The 13,752-nt window shown below is 38.7% G+C and overlaps 1 protein-coding gene across 1 annotated transcript in view; it reads right to left on the minus strand.

The window, feature by feature from the left end:
* The window catches only part of LOC124555777 (elongation of very long chain fatty acids protein 7), a 124,604-nt gene that overhangs the window by 43,460 nt on the left and 67,392 nt on the right, over window positions 1-13,752 (minus strand). The window contains exons 4-5 of the mRNA XM_047129828.1: window positions 8,762-8,842; window positions 8,504-8,560 (exon numbers count right to left, since the gene is read on the minus strand). Of these exons, the coding sequence (XP_046985784.1) occupies window positions 8,504-8,560; window positions 8,762-8,842 (138 nt within the window). The remainder of the gene's footprint in view (window positions 1-8,503; window positions 8,561-8,761; window positions 8,843-13,752) is intronic.

Below are 13,752 nucleotides of genomic sequence, written 5' to 3' on the forward strand. Positions count from 1 at the left end.
CTGGCATAAACCTATCCTCTGCCACAAACCACACTGTCATTCCTGGAGTTTAGATGTAGAGGTAGACACAGACAGGGGTTTATAGTTGTGGTCGACATGGCATTTATGTTTTTGTAGAAAAGATAACTGTATATTATATTGGATAAATACATAAATTCATTCATAATTGAATCATAAGTGTACAGGGTACAACAAAAGGAATTTTCTGCTCTCTGTTAAATAACAAAAGAAATGTCTCCCTCATATACAATTAATTATTGTTTATTTGAATAACATGAGTGAGTAATCAATCATGGATCATAACTATACTGTTAACGAGTGTTAGTGTAGTAGCTTATAATCTTTAATAACGGAGGTGATCTTAAAAGTCAGAACAGTATCATGGTATATTGTACTCATATTTATTTATGCTATTTTTAATACAGAATGATGTATTATTACACCAGAATTTAAATGAGATCTCTGAGCTGTTGAAATAAAGCCAGAGGAAGAACAGTCATAAAGAAAAGTATAGCAAATGTCAAATGACTGTTAAACTGAATATTCAGACCAAGATAAGGAACAAAGGAGACTAGAAACATATGAAATTACTTGATTACAAAGCAATTATTAAGAAAGGAACAAAGTCATTCTGAAACAGCAAATATTATTTTTGGAACGCAGAGATTAGGTTACAAAATGATGACAAAACTGTAAAATTTGTGTTTTGACAGAGATATTACTTAAAACAGCATGAAAAATGTTGTTAAAATGAACAATTAATTGCTGGAAACACGAAGTATGTACATAAATAGAAATAGAAACCAAAGGCCATGCCATAAAAGGTATAGAACAGAAAATTATCTGATGCATCACAAAAACTATTTCACTGTACAGTTCCTAGTTTCAAATTCAGGATTATTTACTTCAAAGAAGAATGTTAAATAACTGGAAAAGGCTTCACTGTGTGTGAAGCTGATAAACACTGAAAGGAGAAACACTTTCGGTGATACTTTACTCCTGGTAGCTGTAAGTGGAATAACAGCGTGAAGCAAATGGACATAATCTGAAAGTATAGAAAAGAGGAGATTTAAAATTTAGTGCGCCTTACTTAATCTGTATGAGAAACCGAAGTGCCTAGGAAGACTGGAGCAACAGTGAACCGGAAGCAACCGTTGTGGGGGGAAAATTTAAACACTTAAGTACAAAACGAGCGTGTAGAAGAAAATGATGAGTTAAAGTTACTGACGATGTAGTGGTTGCTGCCGATAAATGATTTTCAACTAAAAATACTTCTACAGATGCTTAAGGTTTTAGCACAAATTTGCCTACAACAGAAAAAGTTTTCCTGCGTGTGACTGTACACGTAGTTCCAAATACGTCTGTTATGTCCAGCGCTTGCACATAAACATGTTAATTTATGCCATATTTTCCATAACTGTGTGCAATTTTGGTAATACCTCAGTCGTTACCTTACTGCTTAAAGGTTTCGGGATTTAACCTAATATCATGTAAAAATACAACTGAAGTACATTTTGGTAGGTTCATAATGCATATAACTGAAATCTAATGCACCAGGGATACATACTTGGAAAACCAAAATCTAAGGGACGTTTTCACTTATTCAGAGCATCGTACATTTATGTTCTGTGTCAGGATAAGCTAGAAGATTTGTCATTGCCTGCACTCCGCAAAAATACAGGGTGATTCCGTGATGACGTTGGATTTCCAGGGATGATGGAGTAGGGTAATGTATCATTTTGAGGTAAGGGACAGTGGAATACATTGACTGGTACACTGTTGCTAAGACTGTGGGGTAGGCAACTTCAGAAGTCTCAGTATGGATGAAAACAAGAAAATTAGTCTAGTAAACATGTGCTCCAAAATGTGTACCGTAAGAGCTATGAGCATTTGTTCATCTTCGCTACTGTGGAAGACGTCTCTTCTACTGAACAGTTGCCCATAGCTCTTAAGGTACGCATTTTAGAGGTCATGTTTACTAGATTTTTTTTGTTTTGGCCCATTCTAGAACCTCTAAAAGTCATATATCCCACAATCGTAGAAACAACTGTATCGGTACATATATTCCACTGTCAGAGGTATCAGAACGAGTTTAGCATATAACTTTCGACTTGGTCGTTTCCGGACCAAGGTCATTTACCTCAAATTGAAATATTTATCCTTCTCCATCATCGCTGAAAGTTTGTAACATCATCACGGAATCACCCTGTATAATGTCAAATTCTTAATTATACACGGCACCTGAGCTTTTTCCCGTTCTTGTTAAGCTAATTGTTCTCTAAGTATTGTCGTGGTGGTGGTATATAATTTAGCTCTCCCTAGAAGTAATAGAAGTCAGCGATTAATATCCATAATCAGTGGAGAAACAGCAAAAATAAATCTTTGGTCATAATCAGTAAGATAACGTAGTGTGGTGTGACATTTGAGAGGGAATAAAGTATAGCCAGTTAGTTAGGAAACGAAAGCCGCAAATTCTTCTGTATAGGATTCCATACCTTAATTGGTAAAAACTGAACCCTTACGGGATCACTTCTTTGTGCGTGTGTAAAGATCCCTCTTTATCAGGAATAGGTAGAGGTATTAAGTTGAAATTTATGTCAAATAGTAAGGTCAACGGTCTCTTGGCAGTGTAAAAAATTTAAGTTTCTAAATCAATGCAATCTAAAGGGACGGCCATTTATGTCATATACTTTGATACTTACAAACTCACTCATCAAAATCTTGTGAGTTAACGAGCATTTTGCTCTCATTTAAGTATATGGCCGAAAGAGTTAGCCTACAGGAATTGTGAAAAGAACCCTGGCGTCCTCGACCGAGTGCCACAAAGAGCGCAGATTCATCACGAGATGGGGAAACTCACAGGCGTCTATTGTCTGTTGAGGCCTAAGCGCTGTAGTCTGCGAGTGAGACAGACGAGAGCCTACGTCATAGGGGAACACAGCAGAATCCGATTGTGGCCGAGGAGACGTAGCAGTGTTAAATATGGCGGACCTAAGATCGCCCATAAAGGGAAACATTTATGAAAACTATTAAACTCTGTAGTAATGCAGGGAATCAAGCCACAGTAATTTTAATCTGCTATCATCCATAAATTTTCATGGTGATCCCAATAAAACTTGAATATTGATCATATCTATAATAGTTTAGGATTCACTGTCAAAGTGAAATTAACAATTTTTGTAACAAACACCTGAATGCCAAAATCGGAACGCTCTGTTCGATCTTAACGATTGACATTTCATACAGAAGCTCACCAGTAAAATGACAAATGTTGTAAATATCAACTCTGTAACTTATTTGTTTCAAAGATATAGTAAATTTAAATTATCAGTATTTTCAGTTAAGCGTCAGATCATCATTTTCTCCACACAAAACACATTGAACGTTGACAGCATGACACCTTATTGAATCATTCAGTAATAGAAAATTTGTTGTGAAGTTTAGTGCATAATAGTTACTTTCGTTCTTTATTTACTTATCAGAAAGCACATTGGTGCAAGGCTACTGGCCGTGACATTCAAAGTTAAGAAGGAAATTGTGTTGGTTTTATGTAAAAGAATTTCACGTTCATTATGTAATGGATATTATTGTTACCTTATTTAGAACGTGGAAGTGGTCAATATTTGATTATTTAAATATGTTAAAATGTAAAATGATGTAGAATAAGTTGTAGCCAATCAGATGGACAGCTTCAGGAAAGGGAACTTCCTTAGTCAGTTGAGTGATGATGTTCGGCGCCCGGCAGAGAGGGACAGTTCAGGTCGAGACACCAAAGGATTGTGCATAACTGGGACACGAAAACGGACTGTCGGTCTTTAGGCAGTTAGGAAGTGAAACGACTAAGAAAATGTCGCGTTGTGTGATCTCGCGGGACCTAGTCTCAGAGTGGTGAGCAGCCGCGAGCCTGGAGTGAACTTTGCGTGTGAATATCGAGGTGGAGTATTGTGTTTCGCCATGAGATTGTGAACGTTCGAACTGTGTCAAATGGATATGCGCTCGAGTGTAACAGTAACTCTAAATACGACCACTTTCGCTATTAGTTTGCTTTAGAATAAACATCATTCTAACCAAATCGCATCTGTATGGCTTACATCATTTATGGGTAGTTAATTTAGTTCCAAATATTATTATTACTGTTATCATATGTTATGTTAACTTTGTATTTCGCGAACTTGCCACCAGTGATGAAGAGTAGGCTGAAGTTCAAGACATTAGTCAGGAAGAATCAATACGCAAAGAAGTGGGATACGGAAGTACTAAGGAATGACGAGATACGTTTGAAGTTCTCTAACGCTATAGATACAGAAATAAGGAATAGCGCAGTAGGCAGTACAGTTGAAGAGGAATGGACATCTCTAAAAAGGGCCATCACAGAAGTTGGGAAGGAAAACATAGGTACAAAGAAGGTAGCTGCGAAGAAACCAGGGGTAACAGAAGAAATACTTCAGTTGATTGATGAAAGGAGGAAGTACAAACATGTTCCGGGAAAATCAAGAATACAGAAATACAAGTCGCTGAGGAATGAAATAAATAGGAAGTGCAGGGAAGCTAAGACGAAATGGCTGCAGGAAAAATGTGAAGACATAGAAAAAGATACGATTATCGGAATGACAGAGTCAGCATACAGGAAAGCCAAAACAACCTTTGGTGACATTAAAAGCAACGGTGGTAACATTAAGAGCGCAACGGGAATTCCACTGTTAAATGCAGAGGAGAGAGCAGATAGGTGGATACAATACATTGAAAGCCTCTATGAGGGTGAAGATTTGTCTGATGTGATAGAAGAAGAAACAGGAGTCGATTTAGAAGAGATAGGGGATCCAGTATTAGAATCGGAATTTAAAAGAGCTTTGGAGGACTTACGGTCAAATAAGGCAGAAGGGATAGATAACATTCCATCAGAATTTCTAAAATCATTGGGGGAAGTGGCAACAAAACGACTATTCACGTTGGTGTGTAGAATATATGAGTCTGGCGATATACCATCTGACTTTCGGAAAAGCATCATCCACACAATTCCGAAGACGGCAAGAGCTGACAAGTGCGAGAATTATCGCACAATCAGCTTAACAGCTCATGCATCGAAGCTGCTTACAAGAATAATATACAGAAGAATGGAAAATAAAATTAAGAATGCGCTAGGTGACGATCAGTTTGGCTTTAGGAAAAGTAAGGGACGAGAGAGGCAATTCTGACGTTACGGCTAATAATGGAAGCAAGGCTAAAGAAAAGTCAAGACACTTTCATGGGATTTGTCGACCTGGAAAAAGCGTTCGACAATATAAAATGGTGCAAGCTGTTCGAGATTCTGAAAAAAGTAGGGGTAAGATATAGGGAGAGATGGGTCATATACAATATGTACAACAACCAAGAGGGAATAATAAGAGTGGACGATCAAGAACGAAGTGCTCGTATTAAGAAGGGTGTAAGACAAGGCTGTAGCCTTTCGCCCCTACTCTTCAATCTGTACATCGAGAAATCAATGATGGAAATAAAAGAAAGGTTCAGGAGTGGAATTAAAATACAAGGTGAAAGGATATCAATGATACGATTCGATGATGACATTGCTATCCTGAGTGAAAGTGAAGAAGAATTAAATGAACTGCTGAACGGAATGAACAGTCTAATGAGTACACAGTATGGTTTGAGAGTAAATCGGTGAAAGACGAAGGTAATGCGAAGTAGTAGAAATGAGAACAACGAGAAACTTAACATCCGGATTGATGGTCACGAAGTCAATGAAGTTAAGGAATTCTGCTACCTAGGCAGTAAAATAACCAATGACGGACGGAGCAAGGAGGACATCAAAAGCAGACTCGCTATGGCAAAAAAGGCATTTCTGGCCAAGAGAAGTCTACTAATATCAAATAACGGCCTTAATTTGAGGAAGAAATTTCTGAGGATGTACGTCTGGAGTACAGCATTGTACGGTAGTGAAACATGGACTGTGGGAAAACCGGAACAGAAGAGAATCGAAGCATTTGAGATGTGGTGCTATAGACGAATGTTGAAAATTAGGTGGACTGATAAGGTAAGGAATGAGGAGGTTCTACGCACAATCGGAGAGGAAAGGAATATGTGGAAAACACTGATAAGGAGAAGGGACAGGATGATAGGACATCTGCTAAGATATGAGGGAATGACTTCCATGGTACTAGAGGGAGCTGTAGAGGGCAAAAACTGTAGAGGAAGACAGAGATTGGAATACGTCAAGCAAATAATTGAGGACGTAGGTTGCAAGTGCTACTCTGAGATGAAGACGTTAGCACAGGAAAGGAATTCGTGGCGGGCCACATCAAACCAGTCAGTAGACTGATGACCAAAAAAAAAAAAAAAAAAAAGAAAAAAACCACCAGCCAGAAAATTTAACCAAAGGGTCACAACTGTCTAATTTAGGGCATGTAATGCGATACGTGCGGTTCAACCGCTAGACGAGTTTGAGCCAAGCTTTTGTTAATCATAGGTTTGGCGTTATTATGGTGATACTGCCATTGAAACTTTCGCCCCCTAACACAAATTTCTTTATATCCAACCGAGAAGTGAAAATCTGATATCACAGATTTAGCTTTAAAATTTTTTAAATATAACGAAATCTTTTCTTAAAAATTTTCATCTCCTGTTTCACCTGCTTAGGGGCTCAATTTCCAGGAATAATGAAACACGTATTTTTTAAATTTCTGGAAGAAAAGTCAAATACCAATTTTCAGGGAGTAGCTCTGAAAATGCTTTCATAATGATAGAATTTCACAAAACTTTTCATCCCCTATTTCACTCACTTAGGGGGTTGAATTCCAAAAGCAGTTTACATTTCTAACCAAGAATTCAAATACCAGTTATCATAGACGTAAGTTTAAAAATACTTTGGTTGTTCTTTAATAATGATTTATTTTCAAAAAAAAATTTTCACCTACTGTTTCACCTCCCATAGGGGTTAAATTTCAAAAAATGCTGACATACGTATTTCTTCATTTCTGCCCGAAATACCATATATCAGTTTCCGTAGGTCTAGCTTCAGAATTGCCTTAATAGCGACATATTTTTAAAAAAATTCATTCCCTATTTCACCCCCTTAGGGATAGAATATCGAAAAACCCTTTCTTAAAAGACGCCTATAGTATAAGGTCAACACCCTCTGCATATTTCAAGTTTATACTTTTAGTGGTGTGGGCTGGACGATGATGAATGAGTGGGTGAGTAAGTCAGTCAGTCGGTCAATCAGTCAGTCAGGACATTGCCTTTTACATACAGAGATTAAAAGTTTGTTCGGAACCCTCAGGGCGCAAGTAATACTCACAATTGTCTGTGTGTTTTCAGCCCATCAATATTTCGACTGGTTTGATTCCGCCTTGTGGTAATCTTTCCATTTCTATGTAGCTATTACACACCTGATCTACGATTTCTGCGTACTCCAATCTTGGTCTGCCCAATCTACCTTTCCCTTCCCACATTCCAGCGCTAGTTTAGGTATTCCTCGATACCTTATCATATGTCCCACTAATCAGTCGATTCATCTGGTAACCGTCTGCGTAGACCTCTTTCACCATTTATCATTTTTGGTGTTTTTTTTTTCATTTCATGCTTTATCTACTCACTAAATTTTTTAATATTCTTCGACAGCACTACATTTCTAATGCTTCCAGGTTCTTCTTTTTCGAAATTTTGATGATACACGCTATACTGGCGGCTCCACCTCCCTTGACATTTAGTGATCACTTCTCCATTACATAAGACTGTCCAGATACTTTTGATCAGATAGTGTGTACGCTGCAAATAATGGTCTCAGAAATTACATGATTTGTATTCGAAACAATGACTTTATTATCAAGGCCTACCACGTCTTTGTGATTTAGTCAAGTCTGACACAAAGGTGAATTTCTGAAAAGTCTATGATATGTATAATTATACACTGCAAATTTCACATCAGATGTTTCACGTACATGCACTTAAAAGATATTTATATTCAAGAATGATATTTTAACCAGCATTAAAAGGAAAGTCAATGGAGCTCATTATCAGAGCAGGTGTATGTTCATGAATAGACGTGGAGTCAGTGATATAGAAAGTTTCTAAAATAAAGTTTATTTTCAGAAATGGAAACGAAACGTATTGAAGTAAATAAGTATTTACAAACGTCCGGCTTGTTCTTGTACTAATGTTAGTTGAAATGATAAAATTATAAATTGTTTATGCATAAGGCCTAGGAAGATTGGATGTGAGTTCTATGAAAATTTGTTACACAGCTACCTCTTCTATATTAATGTGTTGGACATACAGTAATTTTTTGTTTAGGAAACGATTTTTTTCGTTTCAACACTTAATTCATTAATCAGGCCTACATTCCTTATTTGGAACCCCTTGCACACAGGAAGAGATTCTGAAACACTGAATACGTCAACGAACAAATATTCATTTAATAAACATGTGAAATAATTCTCTTCAGCAAAATGAAAATGAAAGGATGTGTGCGGAGTGTTCAGAACAACTTTCATATTCTCACACTTACCGTATCTAGAAGCTCAATAATTTTTGAGAAGAAGTACCACCAGGCCCCACTCGACACCTAAGGGAAAAGATGATGACTTTTTTTACTGCCTCAGAGATATTGTAATATAAAATTTTCGTTCATTACATAAACGTAAGCTTCCTCTCAGATTTTAGTCTACATCATAAATGAAACATACTGAGAAGTATTACACGAAATTTTTCTACTTACAAAGCAATTTTTAACTGAATGAAGTTTTTGGTACTATATCGGTCTTACCTGGTACGCAAATGGATTTCTGTGTTCCATTGGTTGACAGACATGCTTAAAAAGATAATCCATCGCTCCCACTCGAACTGGCTGCAATAAGAAAGTGAGTGTAAGTACGGTTGGTGATGTTTCACTTACATTAAGATTACCGGTCACAATAAGTTTTAAACGTGTGTCAGATATGTTTTAACACAAGGAAGCCCAGCAAAGGCGTTATCGATTCCGTAAACCTAAAATGATACAGCAAAGTTCGAGCGAAAAACGAGACTCAAAAGGAACTGTCGGAACTTAAAACTCGTTAGGCAATATCTAAGGAACGAACACGTGACTTCTTTCTGCCCGTGCTACTTTTTTCTTCTATGTTGGTGGATTAGTGTTGTCTCTCCGTTACCGTCTCCTATTCTACAATAACAGTGATGTCAGTAGCAGTGTTCTTAATAGCATCGTTAGTGTAATTAGCGGCTCACACATAAAGATATGTACAGTTATTTATACGCAAGATGACAAAATTATGTAGATAGGAAATATTGGTCCTGACTGAACTACATTTTTTTTTTCTACATAGAAAAACAAGTTTCCTTTCTGAAATATATTTGAAAGTTTTGCTCAGGCCTCAATAAACTGTCACCAAGAAAAGGTTTGTTTTGACATGTTTAAGTTTTTACTAGTTTAATCGATCAGTACCTTCATATGTGAAATTTGAGCTTCTCCCGGCGTACCGCATGTTCAAATAACTTAAGGGGAATGCAACCGGGTAATTTTCTCAATAACCACTGATATTTCAATAGGTGAACAACACTAATTTTCATGATACAAATGAAACGAGAGATCACTGTGTATAACTTAAAACCTCGGTTGTAGCTGTGTCATTCAGAAAGAAAAGATGGCGTATGCCAACAGAAAACACAGGCTGTCAACAAGTAGCGCCAAAACAAGACCAGAGATAACCAACACCAGACGTTAACGATAGCGAAATATTAATTAACGACAAGTAAGGAAATAACCCTGTGTCCCTGCGTCAGCCGAGCAGAGAGAGAGAGAGAGAGAGAGCAGAGCTCCAGACAGAAAGAACCATCAAGCAGATCTGCGACTGCACAACAATACCTCGGTGCCGGTCATACCATGAAATACACCACAGCCTGACGAGCATTTCTAGTTACTTGGTTAGTGTTTAAGACGCAGTTGAGATTAAATTACCAAATGCGTGTGTGTGAATTCCTAAGGGACAAAACAGCTGAGGTCATCGGTCCCTGCACTTACACACTACTTAAACTAACTTACACTAAGAACAACACACACACCCATGCCCGAGGGAGGACTCGAACCTCCGGAGGGTGGGGCCGCGCAGTCCGTGACATGGCGCCTCAAACCGCGCGGCAAGTAACTGTATTAATAAGGACGGCAGTTTCTGCTTAAATTCCGCTTGGAATCCTGCTCTCCACATGGCCAAACAACAGAAGGACAGAGAGAGCTGTTCTTGCTCAACCGCTGTCGAGAACGTCTGGTATTGGTTATCTTTGGTTGCGTGGTGGCACTAATTGTGTACAGCATATAGTTTCTTTCGGTCATCGATAGTTTAAGTTGCCAGGCACATCGATCTCTTGTTTCATTTGTGCCTTGAAAATGACTGGTTGTCACCTGTTGAAATATCGGCGGTTGTTCAAATGGTTCAAATGGCTCCGAGCACTATGGGACTTAACATCTTAGGTCATCAGTCCCCTAGAACTTAGAACTACTTAAACCTAACTAACCTAAAGACATCACACACATCCATGCCCAAGGCAGGATTCGAACCTGCGACCGTAGCAGTCCCGCCGTTCCGGACTGCAGCGCCTAGAACCGCAAGACCACCGCGGCCGGCCTCGGCGGTTGTTGAGGAATGTTCAAACGTGTGTGAAATCTTATGGGACTTAACTGCTAAGGTCATTAGTCCCTAAGCTTACACACTACTTAACCTAAATTATCCTAAGGACAAACACAAACACCCATGCCCGAGGGAGGACTCGAACCTCCGCCGGGACCAGCCGCACAGTCCATGACTGCAGCGCCTAAGACTGCTCGGCTAATCCCGCACGGCGGTTGTCGAGGACATTACCCAGCTACATTCTCGTAATTATTTCAGTAATATTTCCATAGCTACAACAAATGACAAGACAGTTAGAGGATTGTCTGTTCCGATATATATTTTCTTATGGTGAGCACAAGATCTTAATTTAATGAAAGAAATGTTTGACGGTAATACTTTAAATATTCCTTGGGAAAAGACCAATGCAGTCAGGGTTTATATATAACTTTTTCTGTATTTTATTTTAGACTTTTATCAAAATTCTAAATCAGACTTTTTGTGGCACATACAGTTGTGTACGAGTATAACACTTAAGATATTAATATGAAATTATTAATGTATCTCAGTGTCAAGAATTTTAAAGGAGAAATGTAAAATAAGTAAGAAAGAAAGGAAATCGAGAGAGAGAGAGAGAGAGAGAGAGAGAGAGGAATAGAGGAAGAAGGGAAGAGTAAATAATTGTTAAGAGCGAAAAGGTGCATTCTACTGCACTACTGTATTGTACCCACTATTACAAAATACACGTTGTAAATTACTGGTGAACTCCATTGCACCTCGTGCCTTGTATCTCAAGAAATTCATCCTACACTTGTCCTCTTCCTGATTTCATGAATTCTATTTTGTCTTGATTCACTTTTAGCCCAACACTCCGCGCACGGTTGTCTATTTTCTGGAACATTTATTTCACCTCATGGGTTGATTCACTTAACAGTACTATATTACACTTGAACTGATAAAATTCGATAAACATTAACTCACAAAACTGTTATACGCAACCAAAAGAAAGCGAAGAATTTTCCTTGGTTTGGGAAGTTTCTTATATAAATCATCAAAAATACACAAACAAAAATCCATTTATTTATGAAGAATAAATAAAATAATATAATATTCAGTACTACAAACACTTTTACCATCAACAGTGCTTTTATGTTTCATTTTGAAGGATTTCTGAATTATCTGTAAAACGGCTGCGTGTGCCTGCTTGACTTGGTGATTATGTGTTACACCTGGAGCATCCCTAGCAAGAGTCGGCGAAACCGGCTTGAGGTCACTTGCCTGAATACTTCTTCTCCACGACTACAGCGTCGTGATTGAATCGCTCACCATGTTCGTCAGGAACTGCTCCGCAACTTTCAGGCAAGAAGTGAAGGTGGGCATGAAGGAAGTCTATTTTCAGAGACATGTTCCAGCCAAGCTTTTCGGAAAATGACAACAGTTCACCCACATGCGTCTTATAATTTTATGTTCTTATTTCCTAGGAGATAGACACGAACATTTATAAAATTTTCCCTGGCAGATTTCTCATCGTCATGTATAATTTTATCGAATTGCTTGTCTCCGAAAAGCTCTAGAATCTGTGGGCCAGCGAATATAGCCCCTTTGATTTTTATTCTCTCTTGCATACGGGCCTCACCTTCGTGATTTATTTTCTTTACAAAATTTTTCATTGGTTATGTAAAGATCACTTGATTACAAAATAGGGAGAAATTACAATCGTAACTACCTGCAATACTCACTGAAGTAAGTGCTGAACTTGTCTGACGTGAGCATTCAATAATACCTTTGTTATATTATTTCATCCTTCTAATATGTAACAATCATATACGATTTGCCAATACATTTCCCCTATTTTCTTTTGTGGATGAAAACCTCCGTAGAACAAAAACCAGAAATAAGTTTCAGTTTCCTTCGTGACATTCGTCATCAGCGCAGTCCGCAGCTCGTGGCCTAGTGGCTGTCGTTGCTGCCTCTGGATCTCGGGGTCCCGGGTCCGATTCCCGGCCGGGTTGGGGATTTTCTCTGCCCGGGGTGTTTGTGTTGTCCCCATCATTTCATCGTCATCATTCGCGACAGTGACTAGACTGGACTGTGAAAAAATTTGGACTGTGTAAAAATTGGGACTTTATACGGGCGCTGATGACCGCGCAGTTGAGCACCCCACAAACCAAACATCTATATCAACATCGTCATCAGCGCAGTGGAACTGATAAGAATTAGCTGGTTGGATTGTTGTTGTGGTCTTCAGTCCTGAGACTGGTTTGATGCAGCTCTCCATGCTACTCTATCCTGTGCAAGCTTCTTCATCTCCCAGTACCTACTGCAACCTACATCCTTCTGAATCTGCTTAGTGTATTCATCTCTTGGTCTCCCTCTACGATTTTTACCCTCCACGGTGCCCTCCAATGCTAAATATGTGATCCCTTGATGCCTCAAAACATGTCCTACCAACCGATCCCTTCTTCTAGTCAAGTTGTGCCACAAACTTCTCTTCTCCTCAATCCTATTCAATACCTCCGCATTAGTTACGTGATCTACCCACCTTATCTTCAGCATTAATCTGTAGCACCACATTTCGAAAGCTTCTATTCTCTTCTTGTCCAAACTAGTTATCGTCCATGTTTCACTTCCATACATGGCTACACTCCATACAAATACTTTCAGAAACGACTTCCTGACATTTAAATCTATACTCGATGTTAACAAAATTCTCTTCTTGAGAAACGCTTTCCTTGCCATTGCCAGTCTACATTTTATATCCTCTCTACTTCGACCATCATCAGTTATTTTACTCCCTAAATAGCAAAACTCCTTTACTACTTTAAGTGTCTCATTTCCTAATCTAATTCCCTCAGCATCACCCGACTTAATTCGACTTCATTCCATTATGGTTCAAATGGCTCTGAGCACTATGGGACTCAACTGCTGTGGTCATAAGTCCCCTAGAACTTAGAACTACTTAAACCTAACTAACCTAAGGACAGCACACAACACCCAGCCATCACGAGGCAGAGAAAATCCCTGACCCCGCCGGGAATCGAACCCGGGAACCCGGGCGTGGGAAGCGAGAACGCTACCACACGACCACGAGATGCGGGCTCATTCCATTATCCTCGTTTTGCTTTTGTTGATGTTCGTCTTATATCCTCCTTTCAAG

This window comes from Schistocerca americana, chromosome X (assembly GCF_021461395.2).
Source record: "Schistocerca americana isolate TAMUIC-IGC-003095 chromosome X, iqSchAmer2.1, whole genome shotgun sequence".
Classification (NCBI taxonomy): Eukaryota; Metazoa; Arthropoda; class Insecta; order Orthoptera; family Acrididae; genus Schistocerca; species Schistocerca americana.